The sequence below is a fragment of the Curcuma longa genome, chromosome 20 (genome assembly GCF_044706935.1).
Source record: "Curcuma longa cultivar G26 ecotype Majalengka, Jawa Barat chromosome 20, ITB_CL_G26_1.1, whole genome shotgun sequence".
NCBI lineage: Eukaryota > Viridiplantae > Streptophyta > Magnoliopsida > Zingiberales > Zingiberaceae > Curcuma > Curcuma longa.
The window spans coordinates 5347023-5369801 of NC_133880.1; the positions used below are offsets into that span (position 1 = coordinate 5347023).

The 22779-nt window shown below is 39.0% G+C and overlaps 4 protein-coding genes and 1 long non-coding RNA gene across 5 annotated transcripts; 2 read left to right on the plus strand and 3 right to left on the minus strand.

Moving 5' to 3' along the window:
• Nucleotides 1-308: 308 nt before the first annotated feature.
• On the minus strand, nt 309-9566 carry LOC141812887 (calcium-dependent lipid-binding protein-like). Its single transcript, XM_074700836.1, has 11 exons — nt 9258-9566; nt 7973-8074; nt 7323-7373; nt 5734-5854; nt 5010-5128; nt 4813-4911; nt 4203-4283; nt 4019-4104; nt 3053-3278; nt 1433-1600; nt 309-914 (listed from the first exon to the last, which is right to left on the minus strand). The coding sequence occupies exons 1-11, from the start codon at nt 9360-9362 to the stop codon at nt 531-533; spliced, it is 1542 nt and encodes a 513-aa protein (XP_074556937.1). The 5' UTR covers nt 9363-9566; the 3' UTR covers nt 309-530.
• Nucleotides 9567-9777: 211 nt separating this feature from the next.
• LOC141813985 (protein SPA, chloroplastic) lies at nt 9778-12826 on the plus strand. Its single transcript, XM_074701987.1, has 5 exons — nt 9778-10018; nt 10109-10192; nt 10263-10314; nt 11776-11929; nt 12594-12826. The coding sequence occupies exons 1-5, from the start codon at nt 9860-9862 to the stop codon at nt 12613-12615; spliced, it is 471 nt and encodes a 156-aa protein (XP_074558088.1). The 5' UTR covers nt 9778-9859; the 3' UTR covers nt 12616-12826.
• Nucleotides 12827-13147: 321 nt separating this feature from the next.
• Nucleotides 13148-15654, minus strand: LOC141813564 (wall-associated receptor kinase 3-like). Its single transcript, XM_074701522.1, has 3 exons — nt 14705-15654; nt 14476-14643; nt 13148-14400 (listed from the first exon to the last, which is right to left on the minus strand). Exons 1-3 carry the CDS (start codon nt 15588-15590, stop codon nt 13307-13309), a joined length of 2148 nt encoding a protein of 715 aa, XP_074557623.1. The 5' UTR covers nt 15591-15654; the 3' UTR covers nt 13148-13306.
• A 1022-nt stretch (nt 15655-16676) lies between these two features.
• Nucleotides 16677-19790, plus strand: LOC141813810 (mediator of RNA polymerase II transcription subunit 20a-like). Its single transcript, XM_074701795.1, has 4 exons — nt 16677-16782; nt 16883-17213; nt 18391-18480; nt 19315-19790. The coding sequence occupies exons 1-4, from the start codon at nt 16769-16771 to the stop codon at nt 19537-19539; spliced, it is 660 nt and encodes a 219-aa protein (XP_074557896.1). The 5' UTR covers nt 16677-16768; the 3' UTR covers nt 19540-19790.
• A 525-nt stretch (nt 19791-20315) lies between these two features.
• LOC141814032 (uncharacterized) lies at nt 20316-22576 on the minus strand. The gene is made up of 3 exons (XR_012600428.1): nt 22432-22576; nt 22255-22328; nt 20316-21033 (listed from the first exon to the last, which is right to left on the minus strand). It is a non-coding gene; the product is annotated as an uncharacterized LOC141814032 (long non-coding RNA).
• Between the last annotated feature and the right edge of the window lie 203 nt (nt 22577-22779).

Genomic DNA, 22779 nt, shown 5'->3' on the forward strand with positions numbered 1-22779 from the left:
TCGAAAAAAAAATCTATTATATATAATCTAAATCTGGAGTAACTCTTTATTAATAAGTAGAATTTGTTACATTAGCAGTCCTATAGTCTTATCATCATATATTCGAAAAGTTTAATTAATTACTAGAAATCGAACTTATGATCATATATGAAAAGATAAATTGAAAAATTACAGCTAACTATTTAAAAAGATATTATTCAACTCGTTAAAATTCAATCCTGGCTCATTTTAACAAATTCATCTCACACTAATCAACTCAATCAAGCTCCAGGGTTAATCTCGAGCAACTCAAACATTTGATCTCCAAATCACACAATAATAATTTTGCAATTACGTTCAAGACTCCCCTTTGAATTTCAAAGGAACATGAACTTGTACTATTAAAGATCGAATCTTCGACTCTCAACAGCTACGAATCATTCATACAGAGAAGAAACCGAATCGAACATTTACACATATCACACTGTTTATCGCCTGATTTGGTGGTAAAACACAGGGATCGACTGCCATCCGTGAAGAAATTTGAGGTTTCAAGTTGCACTCGCATCAGAGTGGCCGTTCTTCTTGGAGCTGCTGAAGAACTTCCCGGCTTTGCCCACGGCGCCGAGCCCACTCCCGACCAGCCCGACGCCAGCGCCGAGCCCACTCCCGACCAGCCCGACGCCAGCGCCGACGCCGGAGCCAACCAGACCGACGCCTGCACCGATGCCGGAGCCAACCAAACCGGCGCCCGCTCCGATGCCGGTGCCGATCAGCCCGACCCCTGAACCGACCAGGGAAGCTGCGCCGCCGAGTGCGTCCATCGTGCTTCCGATGAGCCCGGCTTCCTTCATTTTCTTCCTCTCCTCCAAAATCCTCTTTTCTTCTTCCAGCGCCGCGAGCTGCTCCTCCTTTGTGAATGGATGATACAGTACCTGATGGAAGATCATCGGAACTTCAACAAACTTGTGTAATAATATATTACAGTTACCACTTTTAGTCTTAATAACTAGTCAAATTCAACCATTAATTTAAGATGCTTTAAACTAAGTTGATAGTAAAATACTCATTTTAAGATTATAAAATTCTCTATTAGTTCACAATTCACAACATGGACTAAGTTAGAGTAAAATAGTTACACTTAATTAAGGCTTGATGTCGATCCAAAATCCTACTCATAGCTTAAAATCATCTACAATCAATAATAGTAAGGTCCAACACTTCATCGTGCTTATAATTAGATCTACTGTGATATCAATTATTATGACCTACTTAAATAAGTGATCAGACCAATTAAGTTGTCGAGCACGACTAGTAGTCCAAAGTACTGATTAGAACTAATAAAGCTTCCCACAAGTAATTAGTAATCGTTGTGGATTGAAGCAAGCATATGAATTGATCTCAGACACACACAGAAAGCAAGAAATTGAGGCCAATCCCGAACTATACTGACCTTTATGGTAAGACTCCCTCTGTCCTTCTTATCCTTGACCTTCAGTGTATCTAGCGATGCAAGCAAGTTTAGTTCAATTTCTTTTGTGACATCAGGTTCCAATTCTTGCAAGCCTAACTTTGCGATACCCATTTTCTTGTCTTGTTGAAGTTTGTCTTCGTCGTAAACCTGGAAAATCAAGAAGCAAACTTTAGTGAAGAAGGAAGTTCTCTTTGGCAAAACAAGGCATCTATCAACAGGTGAAGGAACTATCAAGCATGTATAGAAAGCATCGAGCATTTGTAGACATTACAAGGATAAAATAATGTGTTAACCGATAAGAAGTTAAATGTTAGTCATTTTTCCTGTTTATATGACACAGCAATGTTTGCTATACAGGAACTTGCCGGACAGTCCTCTCAGGAAATCATGGTGCTGACAACCCAATAATAAAATAGACAGCCAAGATGAAGGGCAGAATTACATGTAGGCACCATAGGACACATACCATATCATAGTGTGAGAGTGCCCTTGCAAAATGCAGGTGTCTTCCTACAAAATTTTCAAAAGGAGTATATGAAATTTGAAGCCAAGTACTGATACTTCATTCTTGATCGTTCCAACTACTACAACATGATTCTATATAATTTCCATTTACAACAGCATTTTAAAATAACCCATATTTTCAGATTCTATATAAAAACAAACCAGGTTGACCTTTGGTTGCCAATTTCACTGTTTGAATAGGCAAGTTCAGTCTAATTTAAAAACACTGCTCCTCACACAATTGTAGATCCCTCTTCAGCCCCTTTATGTGACCAACCCCGCCTCACATGCACTGACAACATGAATCAGGATTGACGACCCCCTTTGCCATTCTTGATTAGTAATCTCTCCCCTTCCTCCTTGAACAATAACAGCTTGACCATGATTGTCTCTCTCCCTTCAAGACTTGGTGTCCCTTTGAGCAGAAAATCTTAGTTTCTCCACAGGTCGACACATTGGTGTTGCAAAAGAGAGAGAACAAAAAGAGAGAGACAAGTTTCATGTGTAGCATTGCAACTTAACTCTGCCAGCGACCAACAACATATCCTAACAAAGATGTTCCCAAAGGTTTCAGTTTCAACTCAGCCTAAGCTCAAGGTCGGGTGGTGAGGTTTTACTAACAAACCAACATGGGGAAAAAAATAGCAACATAAGAATTGAAAGCAAAACATCAGTTGCCCATGCGTTAAAGCAGAACTGGTTTCTTCTACTCTTGTTTTACTTTATCAAATGCAGTAATAACAGGAACGAACTAAAGGTGGCATGACAACTGCATCTTTAACACTTGTGATAAAAGATGGATTGGTAAAGTAATTGCAATTTGGATACTCTTTATATTTCTTGTACATTAATATATAGACTTGGAAAGAGGTTATCAAGCCTTGTCATGTAGATAGAATGGCAGTGGACTGAGATATAAATATATATAGAATGTCAATGGAACTGTCTTCATTGCTTAATAATAAAATACCTAGTAAGAAACTGAACCTTTGCCTGTTCATCCAGATATACTCTATTCCCATCTTTGCTTTACATTAATGTAGTATGAGATAAGATCTACCATGTATTTGAAAGGAGTTAGATATAAAAACGTACCTCAAAAATAATAGATTGTGTTTCCTTGTCTTCAGCAAGCAGTTCAAATGTTTCATTCCATACAGGGCTGAGATTGTCGTCGACTACCTTTGTTTTAACTTTGAACATTGGGCGAACATATAAAACCACATATGGATCAGATTTTCCCACAAATTCTAGATTCTTTAGACTATTTGCTCCGACAACTGTTACTGTGAGTTTTCCCTGTGGTTTAAGCTCTAGCTCGCTGCACAAAATCATAAACATATCAGTTCATCAGAAGAGTAGACAAAACCTACAGCACCACTAGTTTATTAATTTCTGGTTGATTAGAAGATAAAACCAAAGTTTTTTTTTTCTGAATGTACCTCTAGGACATAAAAGGTATAGATCTAGTTGAATGTCATTCCTGAATTGAAAGTGCACATAAAATATGACATGACACACATGGTTATCCAAATTTAGATAACAATTTTAATCGAGGAGAGTAACTACTAAAGATTCTTTTCTTGTTGGTTTTGACTTTAGCAAAGGATTAGATAGAAACAAGGTTGGTAATTAAGTTAAATGGAGTAAGAAAAAAAATCCTTACAGTAACTAATCTATGTAGCAAACCTCAAATATTTAGTTGTATGAATGACCAAATAGGATGGATATGAACATAAGATCAAGTTAGAAGTTGAAGTGGAAAATAACATTGAAGATTTTTGGTGATCATCGCATTCAGATTTTTGAAAACAATTTGATGCTAATAGAATTTCAAGTAACTGAAAGATAACAAAAAGAAGTGAAATGTGACAGGAACAAGATGAGCCTACAAAGAATCTCGACCAGAGAAGATTGGTTACACACAGAGATAAACAAAAAAATTAAAAACTCACTATAACTTGGTAAGGCAAGCATAAAAGTCCAATATAGCTTTCAACAAAATGTACTACAAAATACAAAAAAAAAAACATGATAAACATATAAAAACAGAGATAGTACCTAACATCAACATCTACTCCACCTAGCGGAACAACAATTCTGTGGGGCCATTCAAGCATGTCAGTGACTATTGAAGTGACAGTATCCTACATATCAAATAGAGAATAAGCTTCATCATATTTATTTTGATAATTAGAAAATTAATACCAAGTTTTCTTAACAGAAGATAAGGAATTATAATTACATCAATCATGTCTGAAAGGCCAGGAATTGCAGTGAGGCTCCCTCCCACAGCCTTCAATGTATAATCTATTCTAGGCTTTGGCTGAAAGAGGAAGCTTCAAGTCAATATAAACTTGATATTCAAAGTTGCGTAAATCAGTTAAATGCAAACATGCAGAAACAATATCTGGTGAAAATGCCTTCATAATACGATAGGAATAGTGCAAAGTTAACCACATTTCAGAGCTTGAATATCTTTTCCATCTGCCAACTATCTACCTAGACATCAAAATGTCACCAATTTTTTCACTGAACAAGTCTATACTAACAATTTTATTAGGGCTTCTAAAAACAAAAGAAAATGACAGTAGGATTGTTATCTATTTTACACACAAAACTTGGGATGCCATATCGCAGTTCAAATAAGCGCTCCAAACTCCAAGCTATGTCATCTAAAACACTAATAACTAAATAGCCATTGCCTGGAATTTATCAAACTTTAACAAAGAAATTAGCCCCAAACCTGAACATATTTGATAGTTGTCTAGAATAATAACATAGGTTGTTTTAGATAATGATTATAAACTCAAGCCACTAATATACCATAATTAAGCAAATACTATTAAACATACCTCAGCAAGAAGTGCAACAACAACAGCAGAAATGCAGGGTATCTCTTCAGAAAGTTGAAATATAACACGAATGACCGTAAAGACCTGGAGATCTTTTAACTACAACCAGCAAAATGAAGCAGCACATAAAATCTCATAAGGCACAAAGATAATCAAGGGCAACAAAAATTCTTAGAAAATTACAATCAACTATTAACCTGAATAGGAAGTGAAGCAACAAGTGCTTCAACTGCAAGAATTATGCTTAAATCTCCACCCCATCGGAAATCTATATCCATTATAATTTGACTTCTCTTGAGACTTTGAACTCGGATACCTATGCAAAAGATAAATACATCAACTACAATGTACAACTTAATTCAGGCTGAATAGCTGTGCAGGATTATGTTGTTTTAGAAATATCCTTTTTCTGAATAAAAAATCAGAATAGACAAAATGAAAATGAATCATAGAAAACAGCAAACTTTCAGGTTGGAAACTAGGAATAAATTAAAATAGACTCATAGAGGCATAAGTTTTGATTCGCTGTGAATAGGTAAATTAAGCCATGAAGCTTAATGGAAAGAATTTGAAAAGTACAATTCATTAACTCAGTTTGTTTTAAGAAAATAAGGAGAAGAAAGCAGTCATATATACCTCCCATTTTGGGACAATTAATCAGTATTTCACTATAAAAACAAAAATTCTAGATGGTAAAATTAATTCACAAACTGTTAGTGAGAACAAACACTATGTTAACAGTAAGAGTTATATTTTAAGCAACAGGACAATAGCACAATGTAACAACATTCTTCGAACAATTAAGGAAGCATATAGAAAATTATTAGAAATATAAATTTGATTGCACAATGGAACTACATTGTTTAGCATATATAAATTTATTAGAATATATATATATTTAAAACTGAAACCTAAACAAACCTTCAATTTTAGGTGGCACTGTCCCGAGAGATAGCTTGCTAAACTTAAGTGAAGTTATTCCTGCAGGACGGTAATCATCCAGTAATGGTTCAACTGTTTCCCTAATTACCAGTGTTGCTGCCTAAGACCATGTAAAACCTATAAGTTAGCATGCAAGTAGAATTTGGCTGATTCAAATTCAAACACTAGCAACCAGAAAACAAAAGATATATACCATTGGATAAAAATAAAATAACTTAAAAAATATCAAAACCAATAAATAAACAAAAAAATCTATGGCAGTAGATTAGCAGCCGCTGTTCACAGTCAATTACAAAAGGAAACACGAATTTACATTTTTAGATTCAGACCAACAGTCAATTGTGTAATCTACTTGTCAAAGAGCAAGGATAAACTATGGATTTCTAGTATATGTGAATTTTTCTGCATCTTACTCTTCGTTAATTGAATGATATTTTGGAAAACATAAATTTGGTTTCATTTCAGCCCACCCTGAATTTCTCCTCTATGTAAATGATATTTCCCTCTTCTTTCATTCTCCAAACAAGAACTGATGATACACCCATCATCCTTGTTGAAATTAATTGGATAACCATTTATCCCAAAGCTAAGCTGTTAGAAAATTGATCAATTTTATATTTATATATTCGACCATCAAACTTGTCCACATAGGATATTCCAACTTCAACACATCCTCTCACACCCGTCATGACTCATAGGTGTAATTTTTTTTAAAAAAATTAAGACATGTAGGATTTAAACCCAAAGCTTCTACTTTGGTACTGTGTTGATATTAATTGGCTAACCACTTATCCCAAAAGCTAGAGCTTCTAGGGAAGAAATCAATTTTATATTTTAAACCATCACACTTGTCCATGTAGAACTAATGGGCGTGGAGCATCCTAGCTTCAACAATCTTGATTAAAGACAAAGTATCAATCAATTAGATATTTAAGCGTGCACTACAATATAACTTTCCCTAATCCCCTTTCACGTATCAGACAAGCTGATGTAGTTAAACTATTGCCTCAGGCTACAACTTGTCAACAATCTAGATTAAAGAAAAGAGTAACAATCAATTAGACATTCAAGTGTGCACTACAACATAACTTTCCCTAATCCCCTTCCATACAGCAAACAAGCTGATGTAATTAAACTATTGCCTCAAGCTACAACTTGAAAAGGATTAAAATAAGTAGCAAAGAAGCGTTAACAAGTATATAAAAAGATAATTCACAGTTTTATGAAGTTAAAAGAAGGGGAGAGGTCTGGTTGAGTAGGATAGACCTATATATTGATGTGCAACTAATTAATGTTCATACATTTCATAATTAATATACTTAAGAAACTGTACAGTTGTTAAAGTTTATGATGACTAATTTCCTTTTCACAGCGTGATCTTTCTAGCTGAAATTACCATAACCACCAACCCATTAAAAAAAAAAGAGCATCCAAAAGAAATGAGGTTATTCAGTATTGCTAATCACAAACTCAGAATAATTCTTACAAATAGAATGAAAGATGTATTCATGGAGAAATTGTTAGAATAGAGGTAGAGCTCTAAAACAAAAAAAAATCACTAAGCTTACATCTGCAATATAAGGCCACAATTTACCCAACATCTTGTTTAGCCATTTCACCTGAAGAAAAAAAAAATGTAAATTAAATTTATTGAAGATAGTCATGTAAAACTGAACCAAGCAAAATCGAACAATCAAATGCATATACTGTAGAGAGAAAAAACATTTTCATACTACCTAGGATCCCTCAAGGCAATAAAAAAACTATTTTATCTCATTGAAAAAGTGAAATAACTATTAGGAGCAGAAAAATACAAAAGGTCTAATTTTGTGACTAGAACCGACAAGGGCAGGTAGTGGTTTCTTTGATAGGGAGTTTCCATAAGGTGCCACTCCAAGCAAGATAATTTGTACCTAGGATAGGCAGCGACACAATAACCTGGTAGTTTGTTCGGCTACAGATGAGTCCTAGTGGCAATATCAAGCAGCACAACTCCTTCATCCTTAGATCTAGGAGCCTGAAATGATTATCTAGACTTTGTTCATATTATATTGTCTATGTTAAATAGCATTCCACCTCAACCATAATAACAACTAATAAGCCATGATATGCATCATGTCAATATTCCAAGGATATCCGTCCAGGATCATCATTTTACCATTTCAGGTGTATAACTACAGAAAAATCTAAATAAAGATAATTATTTTGTTGCAATAACCTGTTCAAATGCAGGAAATGAAATCCATTCAGGGTAATTATCACCACAAAGTTTCTTCAGGTCTTCCCTTGTTAGAGACCCAAGAAGTTTTATGTCAGCAGCCTGTAGGAAAGTGAATGTGAGCAACAGAATAAAAGCATTAATCCAAAATTTGAATTTCATGCCGCTGCAATTACTAGCTAACCTAAACATGAACATCAAATCAATTTCTCCTGTGAAATAAAAACTTGACAACAAGCAGACTAAACCATAGAGCCATCATGATAAAAAAAAACTCTTGACTTGATTGTTTCTAGCTTGACGCTTGTTGAAACTCAGTCACCAACTCCTATAGTCATTTGATTCCAGTACAATGTTTTGCTAGGATTTCCAAGTTGTCATGAAACAATTAATTCTTGCAGCAGTTGGGAACAAGGAAAGCATTGACCAATAGTTGAGCAGGGAATAGCAGGTAACTCTCTCACTTTTCCCAAGAACTTCCAACTAGTGTGTGGAAGGACCGGCTAAAGAAGCATTCAGATTGGGATATAGAATGGCAGGTAACTCTCTCACTTTTCCCCAAGAACTTCCAACAAGTGTGTGGAAGGACTGGCTAAAGAAGTATTCAGACTGGGATATAGAAATTATTTTTGAATGCAGGACCAGAAACCATCTCTAGTTATCTTCTCGAAGAGAAGCTAATAACATTCAGCATTTTGCAATTTGATTTAGTGGCTAATAAATTTTAACCTCAGACTGATCAACCCGTTCTTGACCAAAAAAACAACCGAATAACCTTCAAGAATAACAGGCAAATTCCATCATAATTGTATTTGCTTATTGGTTGGATAATTGCCCAAAAAATCAATCCTAAATTGACACCGAAAGCTTTTGGAGATAGTCATATTTAACAAGCTTTTGGAGATACAAATTGAATACAAAGAAAGATAAAAGTGAATGGAGCAATGCCATTAACGCTAAGGATCTCTAGCACGTAGATCAATCAACAGCATCCGGCAACGCCTTAATTGAGACGATCCTCAATCAAAAAGGAAGACGTAGTGTAAGATGTCATCATGCTCAAATCATAAGGGGTCGGACGATGCCTACTTATTAGTTAACTCCCGGCTCATCTACAGCGAGAAAAAAGGTCAGACCCACGACTTAATACTAGTAATTTCCCAATCACTTCTGTCAATTCAACTTGAATGAGAGAGACAGAAGACTTATGAGAACCAAAATTCCGTCGCAATTCCAGATCCAAAAAGACACTACACTAAAACATCAGAAAAAACAAACTTAGCACCTTGGAGACGCGCTTAAAGCTGCGACGCCTCATCATGCGTGCCCACCCGGCCATCAGCGCGATCCCGACAATCGCCCCCATGACCAACCCAGAGAGCAGCCCCATCCCCGCCTTCCGCTACTCCTCTCACGAATTCCAGCAAACCCGCCTATCCAATCGAAGAACAACCCGACCGGATTGGGAAGTCGCGCGAGATCCGATCCTTCGCCGACGGGAAACCTAATGAATTCGACGCGTTACGGAAGGAAGCAAGCAACGGCAGAGTACACGAGAAGTTGACTCGTCGAGTGAGTTGTCGGCGTTGCTTTGAAGAAGCGGGAAGAGAGAGGATAATAAATGGGCCCACGTTATCATTTAAGTGTAATTATTATTCAGATAAATGGCAGTTTAAATGGTATTTAATAATAATTACAACTGTTGATATTGTGACATCCAATCAAACGGTGACGCATCGGCTGGGGCCCGATCAGTTCGTATGAGTGGACTGGTGATTCGCACGTCATCGTCCTCATCCGCAGCGTGTGGTCGGAGACGATCGAACCCTGATCCAGAAAAGGGCCACCGCGGCGGCCGACGGCAGTCGATCGCCACCGTCGCTCGCAATGGCTTTGGCGCCGCCCGTCGTTGCCACCCTCTGCCCTTCCTTCCTCGCCTCCCCCTCCGCCCGCCCCCGGCTCACCTTCCCGCCTAACCCCCCGGCGATTCGCCACCGTCCCGCTTCGTGCCCCCGCATTCGAGCCCTCGATCTGGACCAGGACACGGTAATGTCCCCCGTTCCCCTCTTCCGTTTCTTCTCCCAAATGCGGGGGCCTTGCGATGGCCGGTCGTAACGCGTTTGTTCTGTGCTTCAGCTCGTCGCGATCTCCGTGGGTGTTGTGAGTGTTGCGGTGGGGATTGGTATACCCGTGTTCTACGAGACTCAGATTGATAGTGCTGTAAGTTTTGCCTTGGATATTCAATTGGGCTGGGATGTTGTGATGGTGAAGTTTTTTGTTGGATTTGCAGGCTAAACGGGAGAATTCCCAGCCTTGTTTTCCTTGCAATGGAGCCGGCACTCGTAAGTACTGAACACCATCTTTCACAATTCTTTCATTGTAATCGTAGTTTTTGGCTTGGTGTGGTAGTAAGTGAGCTAGATTGGCTTCCCGATCATATAGCTTGTGGTCAAGGCCAAGAAAAACTTGAAGTTCTTGGCTAGATATATGCAGTTGGTTATCTGTTTTTCCTGGTTCAATTTATGCTCTTTTATTCATCTTATGGTTTTGGAGTGACAGTAAGTCAATTTTGTTTTTCAAAACAGTTACGTTCAAGATTGAATAATAAGAAATTTTAAGAAGTTCCATATGCATCATTCATGCATTTTCTATTCACAACAAAATGCCTGATTGACTATTGTACATGAAATTTTGCTAAGGCCCCAGTGAAATATGGGATGCTGTAAATAGAGCTTCTCTGTTCTCAAGCACTGGTTTGAAAGGAAACTAAGAAATAATGCCTAATCTAGATTCACTAAGAAAACATAAATGCCATGTAAAGTCTATTGTCTAGCACTTGAATGAGGTTCTTAGTCAATTGGTGTTTATGGTTCACAAGAATTTTGTATGGATGATGAACTTCATCGAGGAGTAGCAAATCTTGGAAAATTTTAAAATTCCAAATGCACTCTGCATTTTTATTCATCACAAAATGCTCGATTGTGATAATATTGATGAAATTTTGAAGGCCTTGGAGAAGACTATGATCCTATAAATAGAGCTTCTCTATTACAAGGCTTTTCTGAAAGGAAAACTACAGATAAAAATTGCTAATGTAGGTTTATTAAGTATAAATAAAAAGGCATCGTTGCAGATGGTTCGCAAGTGTTTTATATGGAATCATGAACTTACATAACTAACAAAGGAGGATTGGGTATTTAAGAAACAATGTAGGATAGGAATGTACAGAATGATGATCTGCTAGTTGTCTGTTTGTTTTGGTGCTTGTGAAATTTCATTACATAGTTATCCTGATCTCACTACAGAATGTTTGAAAGAGGATACTGTAAGAATGGATTCCTTGCTAAGCTACTGACAGTTATAACCCTTTTCTTTAAAAGCTACACAATGTTCAATTGCCAACTCATTAGATCTACCATTGTGAGAAAGTTGTATTTTCTTTTTATCTGAACCAGTACTGTAGTAAGTTAAACATTTCTTAACAGTGTGATCCACTCCAGTGTTAGTTGGTCCTCATGAGCTAATTCTAAATTCGATGATCTCTAATCTCTTTCACTAAATAAAATTTCAAGTACATCAATAATTGAGTTTGTTTAAGAATAGTGATTCATTTTAATGCTTAAGAACATATTTGTTTCATGGACAAGTTTGTTTTCTTGGAAGTGGAATGGCTAGGATTCACTTCATAAAAGTAGTGTTTTTTTTGGTTGTTTAGTTGATGCTCACGAATCCCACATCCATGTGAATTAGGTGTTCAATAAATGCATCCATACTTCAGTTGAGCTGGAATTGGTTTCTTTCAGAACAATGCAGATTTTGCTCTGGAAGTGGCAAGATCACTGTAGCGCTAGGAGGTGAAAATGAAGTCTCGCAGTGCATCAACTGTGATGGTGCTGGTACCTTAACCTGCACTACTTGTCAAGGCACTGGAATCCAACCGCGATATCTTGATCGAAGGTATTCCTTTAATCATCATTATAAGCTGCAATATCATTTGGATATTATTCTGTTGCTAAAAACACTAGGTGAAAATGACACTTGATTCCTAGAGTCTTTGACAGCACATTGTGTTATTGCTATTATGTGTTCACTCATACACACCCAACCAACAGATGATCAACAGTTCAAGAAAAATGTTTAACAAGTAAATTGGCAATTACAGATGAACAATATCTTATTAGTGGACTTATAGAACTGAAAGAGAAAACAAATCTTTCTTCAGTTGATAAAATGTTTAAGCAACATGGATATCCGAATTCAGATACATATGGTCAGTGTGAGTATGCCTACGCATGCTCCAAGGTTGTGTCAATTAGGAAGGAACAATGTTGGCAGTATTGATCAGCAACTCTCTGATTAGAAGGCTCTGATGTCGGAACAAGTTATTGTTGTTATTAACATTTAGTTACCAATAACAGTAAAATGTATTGTTATTTAAGGATTTCCAAAATTTATGAGCCTAACAAAACAATTTGCTTAGGCGCGAAATGAAACTCACAATTTTACTTTGATTTCATTTACCAGCTTTGAATTACTTCATCACAGATGAAGCATCTACTTCTGCTTACCAAATTTGAGTCAGTAACTCTGAAATATTTGTTTCTCTTGTTTTCTCCATTAGAGAGTTCAAGGATGATGATTGATGCCATTTCTTCCAGTGACTTGAAGGCCAACATAACAATGCAACAGAATTCACATATATTCTGGTATAAAAATATATGCCTTGTCACTATTTTATCTCTGTTTGTGCAGCCTTGAATGTAACTCTTTCTCTAAACAAATCATTCTTTTTTCAATATCGTAATCCGGAGTTCAGATATTTTATGCAGTAAAGCACTAAATATATGATCTTTATTGCTGGAGCCCATTTAACATCATCTTGTTTCAGTGTTATACGGTTCGAAAATACATAATGCTGTTGAGGCAGGTCATGTATTGCATGAGGTTTCGGGTTCGAATCCTCTTAGTAACATGTATTTGTTGACCATTTAGTCTTACAATATGTATTTGTTCTGAGGTGCTGTTGAGGCAGCATGCTCTTATCAACATAGTGCCTCCAAAAAATCTCTTAGGGGGTTTTTTGATATGAGATTATTTCGGCGGTAGAGCTGATCACTATAAAAAATTTACATAATGATATAACATATCTTCGCCAGATAATACCCTCCTGCGTCGTGGGATCGGATTCCACTTTTTTAGAAGAAAATACATAATGCATATATACGAATTCTATAATGTTACATTATTTATACTTATGCTAAAAATGAGAAGGCAATCCCATTCCATTTATGTTATTGATAGTAATTTTGTTCTTGATGTGCATCATCATCTTCATCAATTGCTTCCAAGTAAACTCGCTTCCTCCTCCAGATCATGACGCATCCACGTATGCTCTCTCCACCTCCTCAGCCTCTGCAACGCCTCTGCCACCTCCCTCATCGCCGGCCTCTCCTCCCTCGTCATCCTCAAGCAACACCTCGCCAGCTCTGCGACGTCCCTGATCATGTACTCTGCTTCTCTTCCCCCCGTCACCAGCACTTGCTCATCCACCACCTCCGTCAGCCGCCCCTTCTGCATTGCCTTCTCAAAGCACGCCGTCAAGCACCGCTCCTCCTCCGGCCTCTCGAAGCTCAACGCCTTCCTCCTCGTGAGCAGCTCCAGGAGCACCACCCCGAAGCTGTACACGTCGCTCTTCTCCGTCAACTGGCTCGTGACCATGTACTCCGGGTCCAAGTACCCGCACGTCCCCTGCACCAGCGTCGCCAGTTGCACCTCGTCGGTCGGCGCCAGCCTCGACGCTCCAAAATCCGACACCTTCGCCGAGAAATCCCAGTCCAGCAGCACATTGGCCGACTTCACGTCGCCGTGGATGATCGGCGGCGACGCCGATGAGTGCAGGTACGCGAGTGCCTCCGCTGCCTCCGCCGCCAGCTTCAGCCTCGTGTCTATGGAGATCGCCTCATTCCGGTGGATGAAGTCGTAGAGGGTGCCGTTGGGTACGTACTCGTACACCAACATCGGCACCTCGACCTCCAAGCAACACCCTAAAATCTTGACCACGTTCTTGTGGTTGAGCTGCGAGAGGATGATCAGCTCCTGCGCGAACTCCTTCCGCTGCCCCTCGTCCATCATCTTGGACTTCTTGATCGCCACCTCCGTCCGGTCGTCGAGCACGCCCTTGTAGACCGTCCCGTGGCCGCCGCTGCCGAGGACGCCTCCGGCGTCGAAGCCGTTCGTGGCCTTCTCCAGGTCCTTCTCTTCAAAGATCCTAAACCCGATGCTCTGTTTAGAACTGATGCTCCTTTGCAGGAGGAGGCCGCCGTTTTGCTCGAAGAACTCGCGTTTCGTCTCGATGAGCCTTCGCCTTTTGGATCCCAAGTACGCCATTAGAGACAGCAGCAGGAGGAAGAGCACGCCGACGCCGGCACCTGCAAATGAAGTGTTGATCAAGAAGAGAGAAGCTCTTCTGCGTCACGTATGGATTCTCTGCTTCGATTGAGTACCAGTGATGACTTTGAGAGCGACCGTGAAGCTATCCTTCGATCGGCAGCCACCTTCTCGAGTAGGATCGCCTTCTTGTCCCGATGGACACGAGCAAGCATAGCTTCCATTATTGTTCGTGCACAGGCCGTGGCAGGGGAACTCCTCTTTAAGGTCGCACTCGTTGATATCTGTCGATTCCAAATAGATCAGAAGCATCAAGTACAAGACTGCTGATGAGGAATTTCCCACCTTGACATCCGCCGGCGAGGTATGGATTGCCCCGGTACCCCGTGGAGCAGTTGCAGAGGTACCCTTCTCCGTTGGTCGTCTCGTAGCACTCGCTGTTGTGACTCCGGCAGGCGTACGTCGACGCGTTCCTCCTCGCCGCCTCGCAGCTCGCGGCAGGAGTCCTCACGGCCCAGTCCAGCGCCACCGGCGTCGTGAACCCTCCTCTGTCACTCCGCCTCACGTCTGCCGCCCGGAATTGGAACTTGTCGTCGTCGATGAGGAACCAGTAGCTGCAGGGGCTGAAATCCACCACCAGTGACTTGTTGAACCTGTCGTCGGAGTACGGCTCGTAGTACCACACATCCTTCGGAACCGGCGACCGGCAACAACCAACACCGTAGCAGGCCCCGTCGACGACGACGCTCTCCCGGCGGCAGAGCGATACGCAGCCGCTAGCGTAGTAGCCCTCGGGGTCGACAAAGGCGGCGAAGGTGTTGCATCCGACGGCGGCGAAGGTGTTGCGGGTGGAGAGCCGGTAGGGGTTGCCGGAGCCGGTCGAAAAGTAGGGGGCCTTTTGGTCGACGACGTATCCGGTGGCGTTGTAGCACTGCCAGCTCCCGTTGAGCTGGATGGTGATCTCCGGCGGGTCGAGGGAGATGGACTCGATCTCGTAGTCATCGTCTAAGAGGAAGAGTCTGGTGCCATTACAGGTGAGTTGAAAGCTTTCGAGGGCACAACCGGCGCCGATGCCAAATGGGTAAGGGACTGCGATGTCGCCGCAATTCGCCGGGCAACCAGGCAACGTCGTGACATTGCTGGCCGCCGCCGCCGTCGTTGCTACTGTTGCTATCACAATTACGTGAAGGAAAGAATAATATGAAGGCACGCTCTGCTTCGTTTCCGCCATGGAATTACTCGAACTGGGATGGATGCAGCAGAGACGTAGACCTCCCCATGATAGAAATAGAGTTCGACGGGAGGAAGGAGGGAGGAGGGAGGAGGGAGGAGGGAGGAAGGAGGAAGTGGTCCAGATGGATGGCGGCCGCCGGGCGTTGACCAGAACGATGCGTCAGGTCGATCCATTGACTGAATGCGTGCGCGCTGATTGTTCAATTTTATCCCACCGGGTACTTCCGGTAGCCAGCTGTTGCAGTAGTTGAAGTACTTTGAATGGATAATCGATTAAATAAGTATTATCTGAATGCATAGTCATTTTTCCCAGGTATAAATTAAAGTAACAAGATTGATTTTTTTTTATTTAAATCGAATCAAATTGAATCGTATAGAATTGGATAAAAATAATTTTATTAAATAATTTCATAAAAAAAACTTTTGATGATATTAAAAAGTTTATTTTTTAAAAAATTACTCCACGCGTGATGTTTTTTTTAAAAAAAATTTATGTTTATTTTTAGACCTTTAAAAAAATTAAGAATTAAATAATAAACTCATGATGATCTTTTTAATTTGTTTTCACTTTTATTTATTTTCTTATAGTTAGATACAAATTAATTTTTTATTTTAATTTAAAATTAAAATAGACTAGAATGATATTTTAAATTAGATGTGTTTTTTTAATAAAAATTAAAATAAGATGTACCTTCGGAAAATTTAGAAAATCGTGTGTACCTCGAGAAAATGCTCAATATTTTATTTAACATTGTAGTATGTCGATTTAGGTTAGATCCCTCCTACTCGTCAAATAATTAAAGTTGAATTAAAATTTTATTAATTTATTTTAAGTTGGATTCAACTAGGTCAATCTATCTAGATTCATAATTTATATAGATCGATCTGATGGAATTGGATTGACTCGTAGAAAGTTTATTTTTTTAAAAAATTAAAATTAAAATTAAAATAAAATTTTATATACTAGTAGATTTATCTATGAAATTAAATTTTTAATTTTTAATTTGATCTATTTAAAATTAAAAATTTAAATTTTTATAATTTAAATTTAAAATTTTTATTTTTATTCGTCTGTGAATTCTGACGGCTCTATTTAACACCAGCAAAACTGAATACTTAGCCAGATTTGCCCTTTCCCTTGTTTTGCTAGCCAAATCGCCGATCCAAGTGGCGGCGATGCCCGTGAAATGGTAAGAGAACGATTTCTCTTCCTCTTTCTCGATCTCTGCCTTGTTCGATCGATCTGTGGTACAAGTTGTAGTAGCCCTAACAATGGATCTACCTGCACAGGCTGATGCACTGGCAGCCCAATCAGGGCTCGACCCTGAGCAGCCAGGTACTGGCGGAGGTGTGCCAGTGCGTGGAGGGCTTTGGCGCCGCAGCCAAAGACAGGAAGTGGCGGACCACGCTCACCTTCTACCGCCCCATGGCCCGTGACGGCGCCGCGGCCCCGGTAAACGACGTGCCTCGCGACCTCCTCGGCATCGCCCTCCACGATCGCCCCTCCGCCTACTTCTTCATTCTGCGGCACCATCGCATCATCCTCCAGGCCGACGCCAACGTGCAGCTCCTCATGGATAAGCTCCAGTCCTACAAGGCTCGCGTCGTCCTTCACTTCGAGGTGCGTGCCCGATTTTTTCTTCTTATTGCATCTTATCCGGCGGGATTGTCTGGGCAACCACGGCAGCGATGACATTCGTTTTCTCTAGGGACAAAAGCGATATTTTTCTGCAACTGCCATGCGATTAGTTTGTGGGAAAAAAATGATCTTTCGGTATGATGTGGAAAAAAAATGATCTTTCGGTATGATAATCGGAGAAAAGGTTCATCTCCGAAGGACAAAATTCATACAAATTACATTGCTGTTTCTCTTTGATTCATTTTTGCCTTGTTTCTTAGGTTTATTTTAATTAGTCATTATGAACTTTGAAATGTGGATTGAAATGAAAAGAAGTTTGATAGAGGCAGGTATGTAAACAAAGAAGAATTTTGATCAAGACACAAAGGGTATTCTTTTAGAAAGGCAATTGAATTAAGAAATGTTTTTAGTGTTTCTGTGTTTTATGTCCTTATGATTGGCGAAAGTATACACTCTTGGAGATTGGGCTATTTGTTTTTTGTAGGAGGCTCCAATTGTTGAACCTTTAACAGGTCCAGAAAATCCCTTGTTTACCATCAACCAATTTTATAGCCGATTTTCATTATATATATTGCATATTCAACTTACAAAATTTCTTATAACATTTTAAGTGGGCAAAGATGGCATATCATCTCAGAACAGCCCATCCTCAAGTAAAGCATGTTGTCCAAGTTGAAGAAAGCGAATATTAGTGATCTAGATTGGGAGAAGCAACTTTAATTCTTCAATTTGGCTTGAATTGTTAATTAGAGTGTTTGGCTTATGAACAACTGTAATCATGTTTTAGTTTTTGGAAGGCATGACTAATCCTTAATCTCAGAAGGAGAACTGCAAAAAAAAAAAGAGAAGACAATCAGCTCTGCTAGACAAAATTAGCAACAGAAAGTAGGAACTCAACAAGAGTTTGATGGCTATGCATAAGTAGGAACTTAAAATTTGATCAAGTGAAGCTAGAAAAAAAATGAAAATTGAATTAAGGAAAGTTGTACAATCCTATCAGTTTGCATAAAATATGCTGGATTAAATTCTGCTTCGACTTCACTTTTTGATTTTATTTGGTCTTTTCTTGTGTGTATGATTATCTATTTCATTAGGCAACTTCTTACGTTCCATCAAATTAAGGGTTTCCTTTGTTGATTCTCCCTCCTTTTTGACACAGGGATCGCAATATCAACTAGGAGATTTCCAGCTTAGAGTGGGAAAATGTGTTCCATCAATGTCCGAAACATTGAGGGGAATCATGATGGAGGTAAATACTGAGGATTAATTTTATAGTATCTTATTTCAGTTGAGTTTATCTTTTTATGAGTTGACCATCAGACCTGCTTATCTCAACTGTTATCAGAATTGTAATTGTCACTATGTTTTAGAAATTGGAGACAATTGAGCTCTTTTCCTGTCTCATTAGATTTCTAGTCTATCAACCGCAATGGTAAGTTTTTACTTTTTTCCATAAAAAAAGAAAAAGAAAAAGAAACTTTGTTTGGCTATAATGTGTGCATAATTGCAGTTTTTAAGTGTGTCAGAACTGTGGATTTACCATCATTTCCTTGTCGAATTTTTATTGATCAATTTTAAGATTATTACAGTACTAATGCAACAGTATATCCATGGAACTTTAAGCTTGTGGACTTAAGTTTGTTTTATTCAATCTGCCACGTACTGCCTTGCAAAACCATTCTGAGGGATTCCCTCACAGGATAACTTCCACAATGTAGGTTTTCAGATGTCTCCATTGTGGGTATGCTCGCAGCCAAGAATTATTGTCTCTGGGTCATTTAACCAGTAGATCAATGGCTGCTGTCTTGTCACTCCAATGCCTCCATGTTCAATCAGTCAGTGTTGATCTCTAGGAAATCTCACGAGTATCTTTGCGTGTGTTAGGTAACTGTGGTGTATTTCCCGAATAGTTAGGAAGCTGTAAATTGATCAATAACTTTCGTATGCATGAATTTTTGCAATCATTTCACCCATTTTGTTTAGCTTACCAAACCATACCAATTCAACACTAGCTCTGCCACAATACTCTTTTATACTAGGAATTAGGAACATGTTCGTTACCTTTTGGGGATTTGGTTTGCAGGTTGAGTATCTTCCTTTATCTTCAATAGAGAAGTCCAGGCCAATTATGGAAGCGTTCTTCGACATTTGGCACGAAACAATCACCAAAGCTTCATTGCCTGGTCATTTCGTAATCAGCGACTCAAGCTTCGCTGACTACGGTTTACAGGATTATTACTCTCCTCAGCACACTTCTCTTCAGTACGCGACTTGCATAGCGCAACTCATGGCTGCCGGAAGAAGCTGAAGTTGTGGAACAAAATAATCCAAAACAGTCGCACTTCACCCTTTGCGGAGATGAAATTATGCATTTCGAATTAGTGTAGTAGTGATGTTATCAAATCTGGTTGGTGAATGAATCCTTTGTATAACTATTCTTCTTCTTTTTATATATCCTCTTCTGTATGGTATGCTTGAATTGCTTGTGTTGTTGATTTCAATACCTTTCTGAAGAAACAAACTGTTTCTATATCTTTTATACCTCATTTAAGAGGGCCATGCTTACTTGCAATTCTAGATTATGAATGACAAGGGTCAAGTATTCACCCTACTTGAACTCATATATGTTTTACATACAACATCATCTTAACAATGTCAAACTGAATTCCATTAGAATATAATGTTTCGATAGTTCTTTTCCAATTTGCTATTGTTAACAGGATACATGTTCCAAGAGGTATGACCATTAGACTTCTGCGGCTATTGAACATTCAAGTCTGGTTTGGTGCGGTAGTCAGTCTTTGCGGAGCAGGCATTCTTAGCCTGTGCTTTGTAGCCATCACAGGTTTGTGTTGTGTGTAACATGTCAAGAGTGCTAAACTTTGAACAATTGTAAGCATTGGATAAAAAATTTATGATCACTAACTTCACATACTACTCTGGTCTCGCACAAAGTTAAAAGATTTCATCGGGTAACCGATGATTCCAAAAAAATTAACATTGGCAACTCAGATCACATCTCTGTGGACTGCCTCTATGGATTTCACAGATTTTTCTGCAACCTAGTTGTTCCAGAAGAATATTGTTCAAGTTGTACCAACAGGGAAGACTCAGGTGACTCTTCAAACCCTACAAGCAATATTGTTAGATAACTTGCCTGAAAATAAACTATGCAGATGCTTCTAATCAATATTCAATCCTTTTACTTTGTTAGCATTTGTCAAACTCCTCCATCATGTATCTTTCTGTGTTGTCAACTGATGATATCTTCAAAGGTTCTAAGTTGCAGATGCTTTTTCCTTGAAATTTACATTCATTAAGATATTAAACAGTGAACTCTTGGATTCCATATTCTCGTGTCAACTTCATACATGTAAAAGATGCCTATTGCAACACTTTGTTGAGAGTTCAAGCAACGTGGTCCATCCATCACCAATATTCAATAGTACAAAAAAATAATTGCCTCATCATATCATGCACATTTTTTTTTGTAGAGAAATCACATTTGCCTTCTGATATCATAAGCTTCAGTTCTTGGCAAGAAATGACTTTTGAGGAGATGTGTGGAGAGTGACAGGGCACCTGTGCAATATCTAATTCATGAATTATAATCCAAGGGAGTGCCAATGTGAAGAAGCAGTGAGATGGACTCCATCCAACCCTGAAGCAACTTTCTCCTTTTCCCTCAGTTTCGGTCGATCTGCATTGAACTCACTACCGATGAGGCATTGATACCGCTTCAGCTCTTCAGATGGGGTGGCTTCGGTCCATCTTCTCCCCTCTGAAGAAGTTATGGCTTCGCCTGCATTCTCCACAGAAAAAAAGTATGTGATTGTCTTTCGCTGAGATTTCAACTTACTTTTGTGTGCAGTAGAGACTAACTTCAAATTAGATGTTGTGACTAGCTTCGAATTACATGTTGTTTAAGTATGCAATCACAAGCTGATATCGGAAAAACTCACATGGATGTTCCTGTGACAGAGAGGGGAATATACATACTGTATGAGGATGTGAAGTTATGCCCGTACGAAGATGTGCATGTTCTTTGGTCAATCCTGGTGGAGTCGAACCCACCACCATTGCGGCTGAGGCAAGGTGAGCTCTCATCCTGACAGAACAGAAGGGCACAAGAACAGAAGGTTTTTGATCCTACACTGTAAATTTTAAGGCCTCCCCTTTTTGTAGTCATAATAAAATCTCTGTTGAGGGTGATGAGCCTTGTAAAATTGTTATGTTTACAATCCTGGTTGCTTCTTTTGTATCTTCTTGCTTTGTGGGGTGTAAAAAAGGAGAGAAAAGGAACAAAGTAAGAAGTTAAGCATAAGATTGAAATAAGGGATGAACAAGATATTGTGATTGGGTGAACAAGTGGTTGTGAATTAGTAGGGATTTCATTTTCATGGGAACAGTTTCAATGTTTCATTGATCTCATAATATCTAAAGTTTTATGTAGCTAAATTGCTAATTTTACTGAAAGTGTTATAAATACACACTTATTATAGTTTCACATACTATGTATATAATTTTTTCATATTTTATAATTTGAAATATTAATATACTTAGTAAATCACTGTTATGATAATTATTGAATAATATCTACACTCTAAAAAGAGTGTCATATTATTTGTATCTTTAGCAATTAATGTTGATGATAGGTGCTGAATTCTCCAAGGACAAGGACAAGAGGCAGTTCCTCTCCATGTTTATCAAATCCAGCTTTGTCTTCAATCAAGCTTGATTCAAATACTCACCAAACAAGTCAATTGCGACTAATGATTCAGATAAAGATTCGTGCATGAAACCAAACAAAAGCTACTGATACAGACAAAAAGCAGGAACCCACTCTCATAGCAAGAATTTCTTTTGACCGTTTTGTTGGCATCATGACCATTACTAATCAATCAACACTACCACTAAACCTAGATATTTCAGTCCGAATCATGAGGCACATCAGCATCTTCCATAACTACTAAATTTAGGATATGATCGAAATTAATCAAATAAATAAAAATGAAAACTTTACCCGCAAGAGATAATAAAGGTTGAAGACCATCCGATCGCACCTCAATACCACAAGCTTCGAGTGCGGCGACGCGCCTGGAAACCCACAAAAGATCGGATTGTTAGGGTTAAGCCCAGATAATCTTGCGCAGAAGGTACAAAACAAACCGGGAAGGAAATAAGAGGGCGGAGGACGCACCAACCCTAGCAGTGGCGCTCCGGGGAGGGTGGAGCTAGCTTCCGGGAAGCGAAAGAGTGTGTAGAAGGACGCCGGGAAAGGCGAGGGAATCCGCATCCGCGTCGGTGGAGGTGGGAGCCTCCGTGGCCCCGGGTCCTGCTGTGCTTGTGGCGGAATCAGCTGCCGTCGATGGACTTTTTACAGCGGCGGAGGCATCCTATTAAATAATAATACTAAATAATATTAAATAGTATTAATGAACAGTTGGGTATACATCGTTAAATAAGTAAGATGAGAAATTATTTTAATAAAAAAATTAAAATGGAACTTAAAAATATATATATTTTTTTACTTTTGTTCAAATTATTT